The 17,195-nt window shown below is 41.0% G+C and overlaps 1 protein-coding gene across 2 annotated transcripts in view; it reads left to right on the forward strand.

Moving 5' to 3' along the window:
- Nucleotides 1–870: 870 nt before the first annotated feature.
- LOC115102848 (kelch-like protein 24) overlaps nt 871–17,195 on the forward strand; it is a 64,188-nt gene continuing 47,863 nt past the window's right edge. Inside the window, exons 1-5 of one of the 2 annotated variants that reach the window (XM_029623222.2) lie at nt 871–991; nt 1,264–1,308; nt 5,500–5,603; nt 6,657–7,501; nt 11,180–11,364. In XM_029623222.2, coding sequence (XP_029479082.1) covers nt 5,529–5,603; nt 6,657–7,501; nt 11,180–11,364 — 1,105 coding nt within the window. In that variant the 5' untranslated portion in view covers nt 871–991; nt 1,264–1,308; nt 5,500–5,528. Of the gene's footprint in view, nt 992–1,028; nt 1,309–5,499; nt 5,604–6,656; nt 7,502–11,179; nt 11,365–17,195 lie in introns of those variants that run through there. The other variant, XM_029623221.2, reaches the window with a different exon arrangement.

Genomic DNA, 17,195 nt, shown 5'->3' on the forward strand with positions numbered 1-17,195 from the left:
GGTAACTCTAAATGAACTTATCCTCTGCAGCAGAGGTAACTCTGGGTCTTCCTTTCCTGTGGCGGTCCTCATGAGTCAGTTTCATCATAGCACTTGATGGTTTTTGCGACTGCACTTGAACATTCAAAGTTCTTGAAATTTTCTGCATTGATTGCCCTTCATATTTTAAAGTAATGATGGACTGTTGTTTCTCTAACCTTCTTTCCATAATAAGGACCATTTTTTAAACCAAATAAGGCTATCTTCTGTATACCACCCACTACCTTTTCACAACACAAATGATTGGCTCAAATGCATTAAGAAGGAAAGAAATTACACACATTAGCTTTTATCAAGGCACACCTGTTAGTTGAAATGCATTCCAGGTGACTACCTCATGATGCTGGTTGAGAAAATGCCAAGAGTGTGCAAAGCTGTCATCAAGGCAAAGGGTGGCTACTTTGAAGAATCTCAAATCTCAAATATATTTTGATTTGTTTAACACTTTTTTGGTTACTACATGATTCCATATGTGTTATTTCATAGTTGTGATGTCTTCATTACTATTCTACAATGTAGAAAATATATATATATATTTTTATAATAATACAAAAAAAACTTGAATAAGTAGGTGTGTCCTAACTTTTGACTGGTACTGTATATAAAATACAATTAATATGATAGGATATAACACAACTATGTTATTGACCAGAGTGGGATTGTAAATCAAGTAAATTGTTGTTTTTCATCCAATTAAACTTTAAAACTCTTTGTCAGCATTCAGCAATAAGGAAAGTTACTGAAGTATGTCTGATTTATACTTTACTAGTCTCCCAACTCATGCGCATACGTGACTCAATGAATAATCATTAGGCCTAGATTACTATTAGGCAATATCCTGTACACGATTACTCAATCGGTGTTGACAACAAAGTTTCAAGGGTTTTTGTGAAAAAGTGGACAACGTCAAGGGAGTGTTTGCAAACAAAGACCAGCCACGTGGAGGACAAAGGTACGTTGGGAAGTGCTGTTTCTGATTCCACAACTGAAATACACTACCCATAAGCACCAATATTTCTAGTTGACTAGGTCGGCATATCCCGAGGATGTGACCGTGTGATGTTTACACTTTGTTACAGTTCTTTGTCTCGAGCATAATAAATCATGATGTCTGGGGCATAGATACATATATTTTTTTGTATAAGAAACATTGCCATCATACCATTTTTGGATCAAGAATTTTCGGATCAACATTTTCAGAACTTTTTTCTTGTTTTTTTTCAGCACTCGAAATAGCCGAGGCGGCTCATACGAAAACTCCAGGATAAGGTAAGGTATTTAGTCCTAACGTACTGTAAAAATAGTATTTAATACTTTACGTGTATTTCAATACGTTCTTGTATTCAAATGTGGCACTGGATAGTCGTATCCTGTTTAAGTGAATTTGGTGTGCCTTTGTTGAGCTAAGCATAATTAAGCACCGTTCAAGGTTGAAGAGAAGAGGTCATCGACAATAAAAACAAAAGCTACCAGATAGGCTAATGTATAATTTATGAGATTATAATGCCTGCCATAAAGAGAACTCACGGGGTTTGAACTTTTTTGCAGTTGTTATTGTGCATATGGCTACATGCATTTTATTAAAAACGATTTGACATTCACGTTCCATTAATTGCTGCATCAATATTGACATTTAATCATTATAATGGTCGATTCCACGATGCATAATATGTCAATCCTGATCAGAATTTCATCTGCTCAAAGATTTTGTGATTTGCTTGTTTATTGCGCGTAATTATACCTAGGCTATATGACCATTCCCAATTTAGAATTAGCCTATAAACGAATCTCTCAAAAAAGACACATGACAAGATAGACATTTGGTCACTCTGGCTAGATAAGTGATAGCTGCATAGAACACTTTGTTGGTGTCTTTATGGCCAGGGCTGGGCTTTTTTTTGCTGGGGGGGGGGGGGGGGGGGCTCTCACTGTATTATTGAGAGTCAGAATAGTAGAATTCATCAGGTGCAACTTCGATATTTGGTTGTGCATCAGCAATTTTTCCCTTGTGTCAGTCACTGACAGCCACTCAATTAGCCATTTCAGCTAACAATTTTTAGATTGGTAGTTAGTCCAGCCAGCAATCAATCTAAACTTGTAGTAATCATGGCCAAATACGGACTGGACACCCAAGGCACATGCCCAGGGTCCCTGACCTCCAAGGGGCCCCATTGATTTTGTTAGTCATTCTCACTCAGATATCATATTAACATGGCATAAGTCATGGCAAAATGTGTAGAATTTCAGGAAATTAGCTTTAAAACTGCAAAAATGTATCTTCGCAGCATGGCAAAATGTGTAGAATTGCAGGAAATGTACTTTAAAACTCATGTTTCTCTCCGAAGTCAAGAGGGGGTCCACTAAAATGTTTTGTTTGCGAGGTGCCTCCCCCCAACCAAATCCCGCTTAGGGCCCCCAAAAGGCTAGAGCCACTGGCAAAACCTGACTTTCTTTGTGTTGCTTGATTAGAAGAAGGTGCTACGGACAATGATAAGCACACGCTAACAGGTTCCGCTTGTGCGTCTGGCTGTGTGTGCCAGGTTAAATATAGCCTGGAGGGAGAATGGCCTAATTTATCAGTAAAGCCAGACGCATTCGCTTTATTAACGACCTCTGTCCAGTAGGTGCTCATGGAGGGACGGGGCACATGCTGGTGCCTCCAAGACAATGCAAGCAAATGTCAACTTCTTTATCTTTACGAGAAAGCAGTTGTTATGAAGGATTCCATTTTTAGAAGTAATTAAACGTGTATGGTTTGAGATCGTCATAGGATAGCCCACGCCTGTGGGTGTGTGTGTGTGCGTGCCTTCCTGTGTTCCCGTTTCACTTTTACCATCTTACCAAAGTCAGAAAACATTAGACAAAATGTATGAGTTGATGAACAGACATGGTATACTTTATACCCGTTTAATATCCCTCCGCCTTGCCACTCTGTGGAGGTGAACAAAAGATACTTCAGAAGAGGAGGACGATGCTCCCTCCCAGAATGGATTGACATTGATCTGGTTTGGCAGTCAGTCTTTCCGTTCGGCCCACGCAGTTAGATGATCACTGCTGAAAAGACTGTAGGCCCGGTTTTAACCGGCTTCGCAGATAGCTAGCCCACTGTTGAAAACATGATGACGTGATGCCTGTCTTTCCTTCACCTGGTTTCTTTCACAACAAACGCAATTGGGCCCCGCTACCGTTGCACAACAACCTCTCTCTCTCTCTATAGTCTCTGTGATTATGGCCTTGTCAACTGTTGCACTGTGCCCCCGGCGCACAACTGCTTCAGTACAGAGCCAGAGGAAGGGTTTAGGAGATATTTGGAAATGTCTAAACCCGTCCACTTTCCAACGGGGCTATACATTTGGGCTATACAACGAGTAGCCTCGTTTCGCTGCCAAAAATAAAATGAAACCATCTAGTATTAAGCGAAATAAGAATGTCAAATGTCAAATTCTGGTAGCCTAGTCAAATAATGAACATCCGATCACATTAACCATTACTCTCTCGCGGGAATTCCACTAATGGTCCGTATGTAGCCAAACGTAGCTGCTGCTCATGTTGGTATCTGTACTGATGGCGCAATAGCCATGACAGGGAGACACAGTGGAGTGGTAACACACGTGCAAGCAGTTGCTCCCTACGCCACTTGGGTACACTGCAGCATCCACCTAGAGGCTCTTGGGTACACTGCAGCATCCACCTAGAGGCTCTTGGGTACACTGCAGCATCCACGAGAGGCTCTCGCTGTCAAGTGAATGCCTGACAGCTTGAAAGATGTTTTGGACACTACCTTAGTAATGGTTGACTTTGTTAAAGCAAGGTTCCTAAACTCTCGTGTATTTTCTGCACTATGCACTGATATGGGCTGCGACCATGTAAAGCTTTTACAACATACAGAAATGCGCTGGTTATCAAGGGGCAAAGTATTGACACTTTTTTTTTAATAGAGAGACGAGCTTAAAGTTTTCTTTACTGACCATAATTTTCACTTGTCTGACTGCTTGCATGATGACTAGTTTCTCACACAACTGGTCTATCTGGGTGATGTTTTTCTCGCCTGAATGATCTGAATCTAGGATTACAGGGACTCTCCGCAACTATATTCAATGTGGGCGGGACAAAATTGAGGCTATGATTAAGAAGTTGGAGTTCTTCTCTGTCTGCATTAATAAGGACAACACACAGGTCTTTCCATCATTGTATGATTTTTGTGTGTGCAAATGAACTCAAGCTTACGGACAATGTCAAATGTGATATAGCGAAGCACCTGAGTGAGTTGGGTGTGCAATCCCGGATGACACAAACAACTTGGTCCATTATCCCTTCCATGCCCTGCCTCCAGTCCACTTACCGATATCTGAACAAGAGAGCCTCATCGAAATTGCAACAAGCGCTTCTATGAAAATGTAATTTAATCAGAAGCCACCACCAGATTTCTGGATTGGGCTGCGCTCAGAGTGTCCTGCTTTGGCAAATCGTGCTGTTAAGACACTGATGCCCTTTGCAACCATGTGCCTATGTGAGAGTGGATCCTCGGCCCTCACTAGCATGACAACTAAATACAGGCACAGACTGTGTGTGGAAAATGATTTAAGACTGAGACCCTCTCCAATACAACCCAGCAATGCAGAGTTATGTGCATCCTTTCAAGAACACCCTTCTCATTAACCTGTGGTGAGTTATTCACCATTTTCGATGAACAAATACGGTTTTATATGTAAGATGGTTAAATAAAGAGCAAAATTATTGATTATTATTATATTATTATTTGTGCCCTGGTCACTTCTTATGAGCCGGGTTGTGACAAAAACTCACACTCGTTCTTATGTTTAATACATTTATTGTATAGTGTGTGTGGGGCAGGCTTACAATGATGGCAAAAAACAACATTTGAGAGTGCGCTGACCCTGGTGCTGGAGGGGGTGCGCAGCTGGAGGTTGAATGTTTGTAGGGGTTCGGAACTATAAAAAGTTTGAGAACCACTGCTCTATTGGGATGCAAGATACCTTACATCTCTACCCTGAAGGCTTTGGAATTGTTTGTTCAACTCGTTCTCTTCTCACTGAAGCGCAAAGTAGGTTGTTTCCCTTATGACTTCTTTATATCTACTGCCTCTGTTGTGTACTTCTTTTCTCCAATTCATCACAGCAACAATGGTTCAAGATAAGCTTAAGTTCATGTAGCTTGTATAACTTGATTTATACTTATATATTGTACGATTTGATCTCGAGTTACACAGGCTTAAAACACATCTATAACACATGTATAATCAGATCTACAGTTCTATAGGGTTTAACGCAAAACATATAAGCTGATTTACACTTATATAGGCTTACAACATTCTCTCTCTCTCTATAATGTATCGGGTATAATCTGATTTAAACATACAGGCCTGTAAAACCTGTAAATAGTAGCTTGATCCACACATTCATTTACCAATTTATAAATGATTTTCTGTCTTTCTTCCAGGTATCCGGTAGTTCTACAGAGCAGCAGCCATGGTGTTGATCCTGGGCAGACGGCTGAACAGGGAGGACTCTGGGACCCGGGACTCCCCCGCTGTCAAACGAAAGGTGCACACCAAACCCACTAATTTCATCAGAATTCAGAGTTCATCTTAGCTGTTTATTTTGTCCAAAAATTGAAACATTATACTGAAATTATACTGCGTTGCATTTGTGTTGATTTTAAATCCAGTGTGTTTATCTTGTCTTGAAAAGCAATTAGAAGTGCAATGTGAAGCAATCATTCCCCAGTGGCAAATAAAAACAATAAAACATAATTAAAACAATAAAACAATAAAACATAATAAAAACACAATAAAACATAATAAAAACAATAAAACATAATAAAAACAATAAAACAATAAAACATAATAAAAACATAATAAAACATAATAAAAACATAATAAAAACAATAAAACATAATAAAACATAATAAAAACATAATAAAAACAATAAAACATAATAAAAACATAATAAAACAATAAAACATAATAAAAACAAAATAAAAACAATAAAACATAATAAAAACATAATAAAACATCATAAAAACATAGTAAAACAATAAAACATAATAAAAACAAAATAAAAACAATAAAACATAATAAAAACATAATAAAACATAATAAAAACAATAAAACATAATAAAAACATTGTAAAACAAAATAAAAACAATAAAACAATAAAAACATAGTAAAACATAAAACATAGTAAATCCAGTGTGTTTATCTTGTCTTGAAAAGCAATTAGAAGTGCAATGTGAAGCAATCATTCCCCAGTGGCAAATAAAAACATAATAAAACATAATAAAAACAATAAAACATAATAAAAACATAGTAAGTAAAACATAATTAAAACATAGTAAAACATAATAAAAACAATAAAACATAATAATAACATAGTAAAACATAATAAAAACATATTAAAATATAATAAAAACATAGTAAACATTATAAAACATAGTAAAACATAATTAAAACATAGTAAAACATAATAAAAACAATAAAACATAAACACACAGTTACATTCCCCCTTCCCCACCCCCTTAGTTTACTAGTCAATGCAGGAACACCACTTTGGACCATAAAATCAAACTCATCATCACAATTTTTCTCCCTCCCCAAGGTGTTCGAGGTGGACTCCAAGACGCTGACCGGTAATGAAGTGCTGGACTTCTCCTCCGGCTCCTCCCACTCAGAGGCCATTTTGCAGGTGTTCAATGAGTTCCGCGACAGCCGCCTCTTCACCGACGTGGTCATCAGCGTGCAGGGCCGCGAGTTCCCCTGCCACCGCGCTGTGCTCTCTGCCTGCTCCTCCTACTTCCGCGCTATGTTCTGCAACGACCACCGTGAGTCACGCGAGATGCTGGTGGAGATCAATGGCATTCTGGCCGAGGCCATGGACTCCTTCCTCAGCTACGTCTACACGGGCCGCGCCAAGATCACCACCGACAACGTGCAGTTCCTATTCGAGACCTCCAGCCTTTTCCAGATCTCCACGCTGCGTGAAGCCTGCGCCAAGTTCCTAGAAGACCAACTAGACCCTTGCAACTGCTTGGGCATCCAGCGCTTCGCAGATGCCCACTCTCTGAAACAGCTAGCCAGCCGCTGCCGCTCGTACGCCCTGGCCAGCTTCCCTGATGTGGCCCAACACGAGGAGTTCCTGGACCTGAGGAGGGACGAGCTGGAGGAGTACATCTGCAGTGACGAACTGGCCATCGGGAAGGAGGAGGTGGTGTTTGAGGCGGTGATGCGCTGGGTGTACCACAGTGTTGAGCCCCGGAGGCCCGTGCTTAAAGAACTGTTGCACCATGTCCGCCTGCCCCTGCTGCACCCCAACTACTTTGTCCAGACAGTGGAAGGAGATCAGATCATCCAGACCGCTCCAGAGTGCTACCAGCTCCTCCACGAGGCCCGACGGTACCACGTACTGGGCAACGAGATGATGTCACCCAGAACCCGCCCACGCAGGTATAGTGCAGGGGATGCTGGGAGGTGTAGTTCAGAGGGATCCAACTTAGTCACTCTCTTCTATTCAATTCAATACAACTTTATTTTCCCTCAAGGATAAATGAATATGGAACATCTTTTGGGACCGAATGTTCTGATACATCTAAGTAGGGCTAGTTATCTGTATTGTGTATGTTTCTCTGGACTGGTGCTGTGTTGTGCATTCAAATCAAGTCACATTTAATTTGTGACAGGGGCTGAATACAACATTACTCTGAAATGTTTACTTACAAGCCCTTTCCCAACAATGCAGAGTTAGAAACTACCACCAAAGAAAAGGAAATAGTATCACAATAAAATAACAATAACGAGGCTATATACAAGGAATACCGGCACCAAGTCACTGTGCAGGGATACAAGGTAGTTGAGGTAATGGATGTCATATGTACATGTAGGTCGGGGTAAAGTGACATTGTTGTTGCTCTGTGTAGTGTTTCTGTGTTGTTGTTGTATTTCTCCACAGCGTCTAGTGTTTAGTTTATTTGTTATTTGGCATATATGCTGAAACAGGAAGTGTTGTGACTGTGTACGGTACAGTTCCAGATCTATCTTCTTCCTCGCCAGAGAGCTGGAAAGCAGATTATGGGTCATTTCTATTTCCTCTTGGCTTGTCACTTATCTGACACTCATTTTACGGAGATTAACTCGGATCCCAAAGTATTAGAAATGTCTGTTTGCAAACGAAAACACCTGCCGTTTATCTTAGCTTTACTCTTAGTTCGGTCAAATAACCACCCACCTTTTCTTCTGTGAGGGAGAGAGATGAGACCGAGAGAAAGTTGAGGTAGAATGTCAGTGCCCGCTGTTCACTGTTTTCTCCTCCACACTAGACGGTTTGTTCATGAACTCATAACCCTTTGCTTGTGTGTTATTGTGCAGACAGAGACTCGTTTAGTTTGTTCTGTAGTCCCATTTTGAAATGGAAATGTGTCATGAGGTGGAAAGCCATACACATTCCGGTTTGCTGACAGAATAGGTAGGTTGCAAGCATTCGTAGCCTGAACCACATGTGCGTTGGATCTTGTTTTAATAGCAGAAGTGAAGCAGTGTGTCACATACAGTCCTCTTTATTTGAATGTTGTTTGTTTGTGTACAATATACTGTGGTTCATGTGAGTGTGTGTGCCTCTGAGTTCATCCATATCATTTCCCATTGCTCTTAAAAAGCAACCTAGATACATACAGGATCTGCTGTTTAGACGCCACTGGTTTAAACAGTGCTGTTCTCTTGTCTATGGAGTTGTTAAGTATTATTTGACTCTGGGTGTCAGTTAGATAGCCGGGAGGTGACGTGTCTCTCTCAGGCGTACCGTGTCAGTATCCAGGCAGATCACAACAGACCAGACATAGAGCCTCCTGTATGTTTGTCTTTGTCTGTGTGTGTAGCCTCGGGGGTCACGAGTTTCAGCTCCTGCCAACAGATGCATGCCATCTCCATTCTCCACCCTCCAAACCCCAAAATGGTCCCCATGGGGAAAGTCTGGGGGTCTGACTGCCCTCTATTGATCTCTCACATACATGTGTCTGACCTGAGCTAATCTTTACCAGACAGGTGGGGAATTTAGGACAATATAGGCTAATATAGGCAAAAGTGCACAAAACACGTTGTTAACTAGCATGTCATTGAGTTTGATTTCAAGTTAGCTTAGCATTTCATCCAGGTGGGGATGTTTTGAAGTTTAATTATAAAGATGAATGTTTCTTTGACAGTACCGTGGAGTTGAAGGGGATCATGCTATAGCCCTGGCATACACTTTCCAAACAGGCCCAATTGGGAAGCATTTGGATGTATTATTGAGGTCATTGATATTCAGTGGAGTAGAGCCTTTAGTAGGTCAATTCTGTTCTTAAGAAGACTGTGCATTTTGCCAGGCAGACAAATACAATCATGGAAAGTATTACACATTACACGTTGTGAATTACCAATCTAAAGCTGTGCAGCATACTGCCTTCTCTCTTTCACTTTAGTCATGAATCAAAACTGACTCGCCTGTATTGTGGTGTTGCTGGGTTGTGTCTTGTTGCTGTCTCATTTTTCCACTATTACCTGTAGAGGTCGACCGATTATGATTTTTCAACGCCGATACCCGATTATTGGCGGACCAAGAAAGCCGATACCGATTATTCGGCCGATTTTTATTTATTTATTTGTAATAATGCCAATTACAACAATACTGAATGAACTCTTATTTTAACTTAATATAATACATCAATAAAATCAATTTAGCCTCAAGTAAATAATGAAACATGTTCAATTGGGTTTAAATAATGCAAAAACAAAGTGTTGGAGAAGAAAGTAAAAGTGCAATATGTGCTATGTAAGAAAGCTAACGTTTCAGTTCCTTGCTCAGAACCTGAGAACATATGAAAGCTGGTGGTTCCTTTTAACATGAGTCTTCAATATTCCCAGGTAAGAAGTTTTAGGTTGTAGTTATTATTGGACTATTTCCCTCTATACCTTTTGTATTTCATTAACCTTTGACTATTGGATGTTCTTATAGGCACTTTCGTATTGCCAGTGTAACAGTATAGCTTCCGTCCCTCTCCTCGCTCCTCCCTGGGCTCGAACCAGCAACACAACGACAACAGCCACCATCGAAGCAACGTTACCCATGCAGAGCAAGGGGAACAACTACTGGAAGGCTCAGAGCGAGTGACGTTTGAAACGCTATTAGCGCGCTAACTAGCTAGCCATTTCACTTCGGTTACACCAGCCTCATCTCGGGAGTTTATAGGCTTGAAGTTATAAACAGCGCAATGCTTGACGCACAACGAAGAGCTGCTGGCAAAACGCACTAAAGTGCTGTTTGAATTAATGTTTACGCGCCTGCTTCTGCCTACCACCGCTCAGTCAGATAATTAGATACTTGTATGCTTGTATGCTCAGTCAAATGATATGCAACGCAGGACACACTAGATAATATCTAGTAATATCATCAACCATGTGTAGTTAACTAGTGATTATGATTGATAGTTTTTTACAAGATATGTTTAATGCTAGCTAGCAACTTACCTTGGCTTACTGCATTCGCGTAACAGGCAGTCTCCTTGTGGAGTGCAACGAGAGAGAGGCAGGTCATATTGCGTTGGACTAGTTTAACTGTAAGGTTGCAAGATTGGATCCCCCAAGCTGACAAGGTGAAAATCTGTCGTTCTGCCCCTGAACGAGGCAGTTAACCCACCGTTCCTACGCCGTCATTGAAAATAAGAATGCGTTCTTAACTGACTTGCCTAGTTAAATAAAGGTATAAAAATAAAAAATAAATGTTTAAAAAAAAATTAGAATTTTAATCGGCAAATCGGCGCCCCAAAAAATACCAATTTCCGATTGTTATGAAAACTTGAAATCGGCCCCAATTAATCGGCCATTCCGATTGATCGGTCGATCTCTAATTACCTGTATGTTCATCTGGAGTGGTGCTGTGTTGTGTATTGTTGCTCTGTGTAGTGTTTCTGTGTTAACTTATTTTTCCACAGCAACTAGTGTTTTGTTTATTTGTTATTTTGTTGTGTCTTGTCACTGTGCTGTTGTTTTATTACTGCCCCACCTCACCTGTATTGTGACCTTTTCTTCCCCTCTCCTATTCTTGTTCTCTCTCTCTCTCTCTCTCTCTCTCTCTCTCTCTCTCCCTCTCTGCAGGTCGACAGGCTTCTCAGAGGTGATCGTGGTGGTGGGGGGCTGTGAGAGGGTGGGGGGGTTCAACTTGCCTTACACAGAATGTTACGACCCTGTGACAGGAGAGTGGAAGTCCCTGGCCAAGCTCCCAGAGTTCACCAAGTCAGAGTACGCCGTCTGTGCCCTCCGCAACGACATCCTGGTCTCAGGTGAGCTCCTCATCCTTTGCTTGCCACCCTAAGGAGAGATCAACACGGATTAGTCATGGAAGAATGTCATATTGATTATTTAAAAAATGAATAGGTTATGTCATGACAGAGATCAGGAAGTACTCATGGGAGTCACCAATTCCAATTGGTAAATTAGTATTAACCCTCTTTCATTGTTTAACTAGAAAGACTGGTTAAGTCTGTACCATATAGCTGTCACTTAATCAGTTGTCTTGAAAATAAACAAGACGAGGAAAGGAACCACTTAACACTATTGGAGGAAAGGAGACTGTAGCTCTATTAAGGGAAGAACTCTATTAAAGCCTATTAATATGCAGCCTTAAGAGTACCTCAGCTATGTGGTCCCTCACTGTGGAGTAAAGGAAAGGGAGTAATGTGATGGCCGTTTGCCACGTATTTGTTATACCCCAGCCCGTTTGAAAAAGAGGAAAATGTAAGAGCAACATCTGGACACACTCTGCAGGCGTGGTGCCCAGGGAGGCCCTTATTGGCCAGCTCACGCATCTCTTCCCATTGGCCAAGAGCCAGGGTCACATGGCTCTTTGCTCTTTATAGCTTTCAAGGATAAAGTTGCTTCTACAGTTTGATCTATGGTCATATTAAAATGTTTCCTCTAATGGTTGAGGTTAGTGTTTAGGGAAGGTTAGCTGATCCTAGATCTGTGTCAGTGGGCAACTTCTACCCAGAGTGTTTATAGCCTTTTGACCGGGCTGATTAATGCTGGGAGAAGTGTGCTGCCAAGTTTGGCACAAAATACCCTTTTTAAAGCCTCACTGGACCCAAATTGAACAGGGCAGCGGTATAATAACGTCATCTACACTCCCTAATGAAAACAGCATGGGTTCTATTGAAATACCATACCCCAGGCTTTCGCTCGAATTAGCTGTAAACAAACATTTAAACATATATTTTGTCATGACAGCTAACACATTAGAGGAGTTGGCTGCAAACTGATCTGAAACTATAGGCTAATAAAGAACCATCATCACAGAAACATAGAAATCTATCCAACTTTGACAAAGGTTGTATTGGGTTTAATGTACATTGTGGGGTTTACATCATAGCATTGGTGCTAATTGGGATTGTTTTTCCTCAAAAGCAATGAATTAGCCTCAGATAACAAACATGCTAAAAGTACAAATCTGCCAAAGTACAGGGAGAAAAGAGACAAAGAATGAAAAAAGAGAGAGAGAGGTTCACGGTCTGCCCAAGAGGGAAAGAGTACATTTTTTTTGTCTTGTACTCTACTTGTGCCAAGTCCTCACGTGTGAGCTATCAATCTCTCTCTCTCTCTTTCTGTTTCTCTCTCTCCCTCTGTCCCCCTCTCTCCTTCCCTCTCTGGCTCTCTCACATTCTCTGGAGGGTGTCACTGCAGCAGTACAGCTGCATTAAAGCCCCGTCTGAAATAGGATCAGAATGAGACGAGCATGGAACCCTACAGTCTGTCTGGACCGTTACTGTCACTGACTGCGACCTTAACCCTGGACGTGACTGTCTTTCCCACACTGACCGCATAATTCAGCTCACAACACTCACTGTCAATGACCACAATATCTGACCAATAGTTTGCCTGTCAACTCTCCTCTAAGGGAATCCTGAGGTGAACTTTTATGTGATTGTCATGCCACATGATCAATATCAACGGTTAATTTTATTGGACTCCTGAGTGACATGTTTTGTATGATAGGAAGATGTATGCAGTATCAACTGTCGACAGTTAGCGACGTTAGCAATGACATGTGTGGAAGAACAGGGGAATGTGGCTCAGAATCAGCATCACACACAGCATCAACCCTAAACATGACCCTGGCCATGACTGTCTTTCCCACAGTGACTGCATACTTGAGCTCACAACACTCACTATCAATGATCAATATGACCAAACGGTTCACCTCTCCACTCACCATTGTGGGAATCCATACTTGAGCTGGTGTCAGTGGGACATTTGGGTGGCCATTTGACCACGTTAACCAAACCAACCATGTTTTGTATGATAGGAATATAACATTTCTTAGCTGAATTTGGCTGTATTCTCCCTGATAATATGAATGTATACTGTATGAAAAGTCGACAGTTAGCCACGTTTATCTGAAGCTGCTTGGTCTGCTAGCATAGCTGCTATCAAGCTGGCTAGGCTTCCTTGACAGTTTGAACACAGCCCGCGATATGGTTAACCCTTGTGGCTGGGACTGCGGATTGTTCTGGGCTTGTGGCTGTTTAAATCACTGCTGTTGTCCATCTGCCCTGCGACCTGTCCTGGCTTGAGCTGCAAGGAGTACCAGTAGTAGCCAACGTTGCTACCATGCTGTCAAAAGCTAATGGAGAGGACAGTGTTTCTCTATCACAGGTGCGTGATCTTTTAAATCAACAAAAATATGTCTAAAAGCAGTTGTCACAGCAACAGGAAAATAGCTTCAAGAGCTTTATCCAAATAATTGTCCATTCAACTAACAAAAGAATGGACGATCTGACCCGAGATGTCCAGGACCTTAACAACAGTTTGTAGTTCTACCAGGAAGAGGTGGGTGTCCTGAATAAGGGTTGTAGCAAGATGACAACAAACTGTAAGTCTGTGAGAGATGACATCAGCAAAGTCTGTTAATCATTATTAACAATGACTGGGAAAACAGATTATCTATTCTAGAGGGACAGTCCAGATGGAATAATATTGTTGTGGATGGCATACCAGAGTCTCTACATGTGAACTGGACAGAGTCTGAGGTGAAATTGAGAAATATTATCACAAAAAAGCTGCAGATGGATCATAGGATAATTGAGGTGGAGCACGCCCACGGGACTGGAAAACCTGTAACCGGCCCACGGGACTGGAAAACCTGTAACCGGCCCACGGGACTGGAAAACCTGTAACCAGCCCAGGTGACAGACCGAGGCCAATAGTGGTCAAGTTCCTAAGGTTCAAGGATAAGATGGCTGCTCTGAAGAGAGCCAAGAACTTGAGAGGAACCAACATCTTCCTCAACAAGGACTACTCGTAAACTGTGTGCCAGAGGCAAAAAATAACGGCCAGAGACGGTGGGGATTTGCTACAGCAGGGTAATTGTCAACCCTCCCTCCCAAAAATCTGGGAGAAGTGAGAGGGCTACATCACACACACACACACACACACACACACACACACACACACACACACACTGCACCAACTGACACTCACAAGTGCCTGATTGACTGACTTTATTGGCCGAACAAAGTTATTTTCATGCTTTTTTATTTATTCTTATATTATGTCTATCTCTGATAAGTTACCCAGGAAAGGGCTAAAAATAGCCCATATTAGTATACTGTATGTAGCCTTAGAAATAAGGTTAATGAAATCAATAACTTCCTAACAACAGATAACATTCATAAAACTCAGTTTTTCACAATTACTAACATTTAATCCTAGTAAAAAATCCCTGTCTTAGGTCAGTTAGGATCACCACTTTATTTAAAAATGTGAAATGTCAGAATAATAGTAGAGAGAATTATTTCTTTCAGCTTGTATTTCTTTCATCACATTCCCAGTGGGTCAGTAGTTTGATATAAACTCAATTAGTATTTGGTAGGATTGCCTTTAAATTGTTTAACTTGGGTCAAATGTTTTGGGTAGCCTTCCACAAGCTTCCCACAATACGTTGGGTGAAGTATGGCCCATTCCTCCTTACAGAGGTGGTGTAATTGGGATTGATTTGCAATTTTCACACCAAAGTACGTTCATCTCTAGGAGACAGAACGTATCTCTTCCTGAGTCGGTATGATGGCTGCCTGGTCCCAAGGTGTTTATACTTGCGTACTATTGTTTGTACAGATGAACATGGTACCTTCAGGCTTTTGGAAATTGATCCCAAGGATGAACCAGACTTGAACCAATTTTTTTTCTCAGGTCTTGGCTGATTTATTTTGATTTTCCCATGATGTCAAGCATTGGGGCACTTAGTTTGAAGGTAGGCCTTGAAATACATCCACAGGTACACCTCCAATTGACTCAAATGGTCAATTAGCCTATCAGAAGCTTCTAAAGCCATGACATTATTTTTCTGGAATCTTCCAAGCTGTTTGAAGGCATAGTCAACTTATTGTATGTAAACCTCTGACCCACTGGAATTATGATACAGTGAAATAATCTGTCTGTAAACAATTGTTGGAAAAATGACTTGTGTCATGCACAAAGTAGATGTCCTAACCAACTTGCCAAAACTATAGTTTGTTAACAAGAAATGTGTAAAGTGGTTGAAAAATGAGTTTTAATGACTCCAACCTTAGTGTATGTAAACTTCCGACTTTAACTGTATAAGCCCTCTCTGAGACCCACTTAGATAATTCCTTTGATGATACAGCAGTAGCAATACAAGGATATAACATCTACAGAAGAGACGGGAATGGGAACATTTTTGCTTGTCATTTAGAGTTTTGTAAAGTTAGTGTGGGTAAGGTGGACAAATTATTGTTGTCCATCAATAATGAGAAACCACCTGGTATTGACAACTTAGATGGAAAGCTACTGAGGATGGTAGCAGACTATATTCCCACTCCTATTTGTCATATCTTTCATCTGGATATGGATGAATGTTTTTGTCCTCAGATCTGGAGGGAAGACAAAGTCATGCCACGACCCAAGAATGGTAAAGCACCCTTTACTGGTTCTAACAGCCGACCAATAGGCTTGTTGCCGATTCTTAGACAACTTTGGGGAAAAAAACAAATTAATTGCTATTTATCTGTAAACAAATTAATAACATACTTTACCTGCATTGCTTGCTGTTTGGGATTTTAGGCTGGTGTCATGACGTTGGCCTGGGGTAAATTTATGACAGTCATAAATACCTCTTCCCCCCTTTTTCCTCTCTCTACCCTACTGATGTGACATTTGAAAACCCCTTGGTTAACATAGAGAATCTGGGAACATCAGAAGGTGGGGGGAAATGAACTATATTCTGGTAATCTAACCAATTGAACATATGCGGTGGTACTTACTGAAAATTATGTCAGTTCGGTTGTCATCTGAGACAATGATAGGATGTCATCAATGATAGGATGACATAAACTCTACAGTGGAAAGTCTACACATCAGAGTTATCGGATTCACATGGAATTGTTGTTCAATTTAAATGTTTGAATATAAAATGATTGGTGAAGAGATTAAATGTAATTTTAGCTTCCAAATGAGAGATTTGGGCTCTGCTCAGTCAGTGGCCCGCCCCTGTGAAGAGACATGGGTTATACAACTTTTCAAACACACCCTTCTCGCTCCACTATATAAAGCCTTGACGAAAATGTAACCTCCTGTTCCGAGGATGTGAGGACAACGATCCGATGTCAGAATGGTTAAGATAATAACTACAGAACGAAGCCAACCTCAGCGTGAGCTTTGGTTGCGAATGGTATGAACTTTGAACTCTTATTTACTACAGAAGTGATACCTCCTAGCCGTTGAGTTAGCAACAGCAGCTGCAAACGAAGGCTAGGAAAGAACAGACAGAGTATCCCGTCCTATCACACAACGACGTTACTACAACGTATTACATTTACCACCAGAGACATTCTTCAAAGGTCTCGGTTGGGCAACACGGCCTTCCATCTACCACCAATCTACCCAAGTGCAGCTCAGAGTAAATATTTATTGCATTTTCCTTTTCCAAATGGGCGGTAATTTAGAATGCATAAGATACTGTATTTACGATAGCACAGCTTCGCCCTTTGTTCCTCAGTCTTCCCGCTCTTTCACTCAATCCCAGCCCCTTTTCTTTTGTGTAACCAACTGTCATATCTGTTCCGCCCGCTAGGGACAATTTCCTTTATGACTTAATTTGTCA

Source organism: Oncorhynchus nerka, linkage group LG20, assembly GCF_034236695.1.
Source record: "Oncorhynchus nerka isolate Pitt River linkage group LG20, Oner_Uvic_2.0, whole genome shotgun sequence".
NCBI lineage: Eukaryota > Metazoa > Chordata > Actinopteri > Salmoniformes > Salmonidae > Oncorhynchus > Oncorhynchus nerka.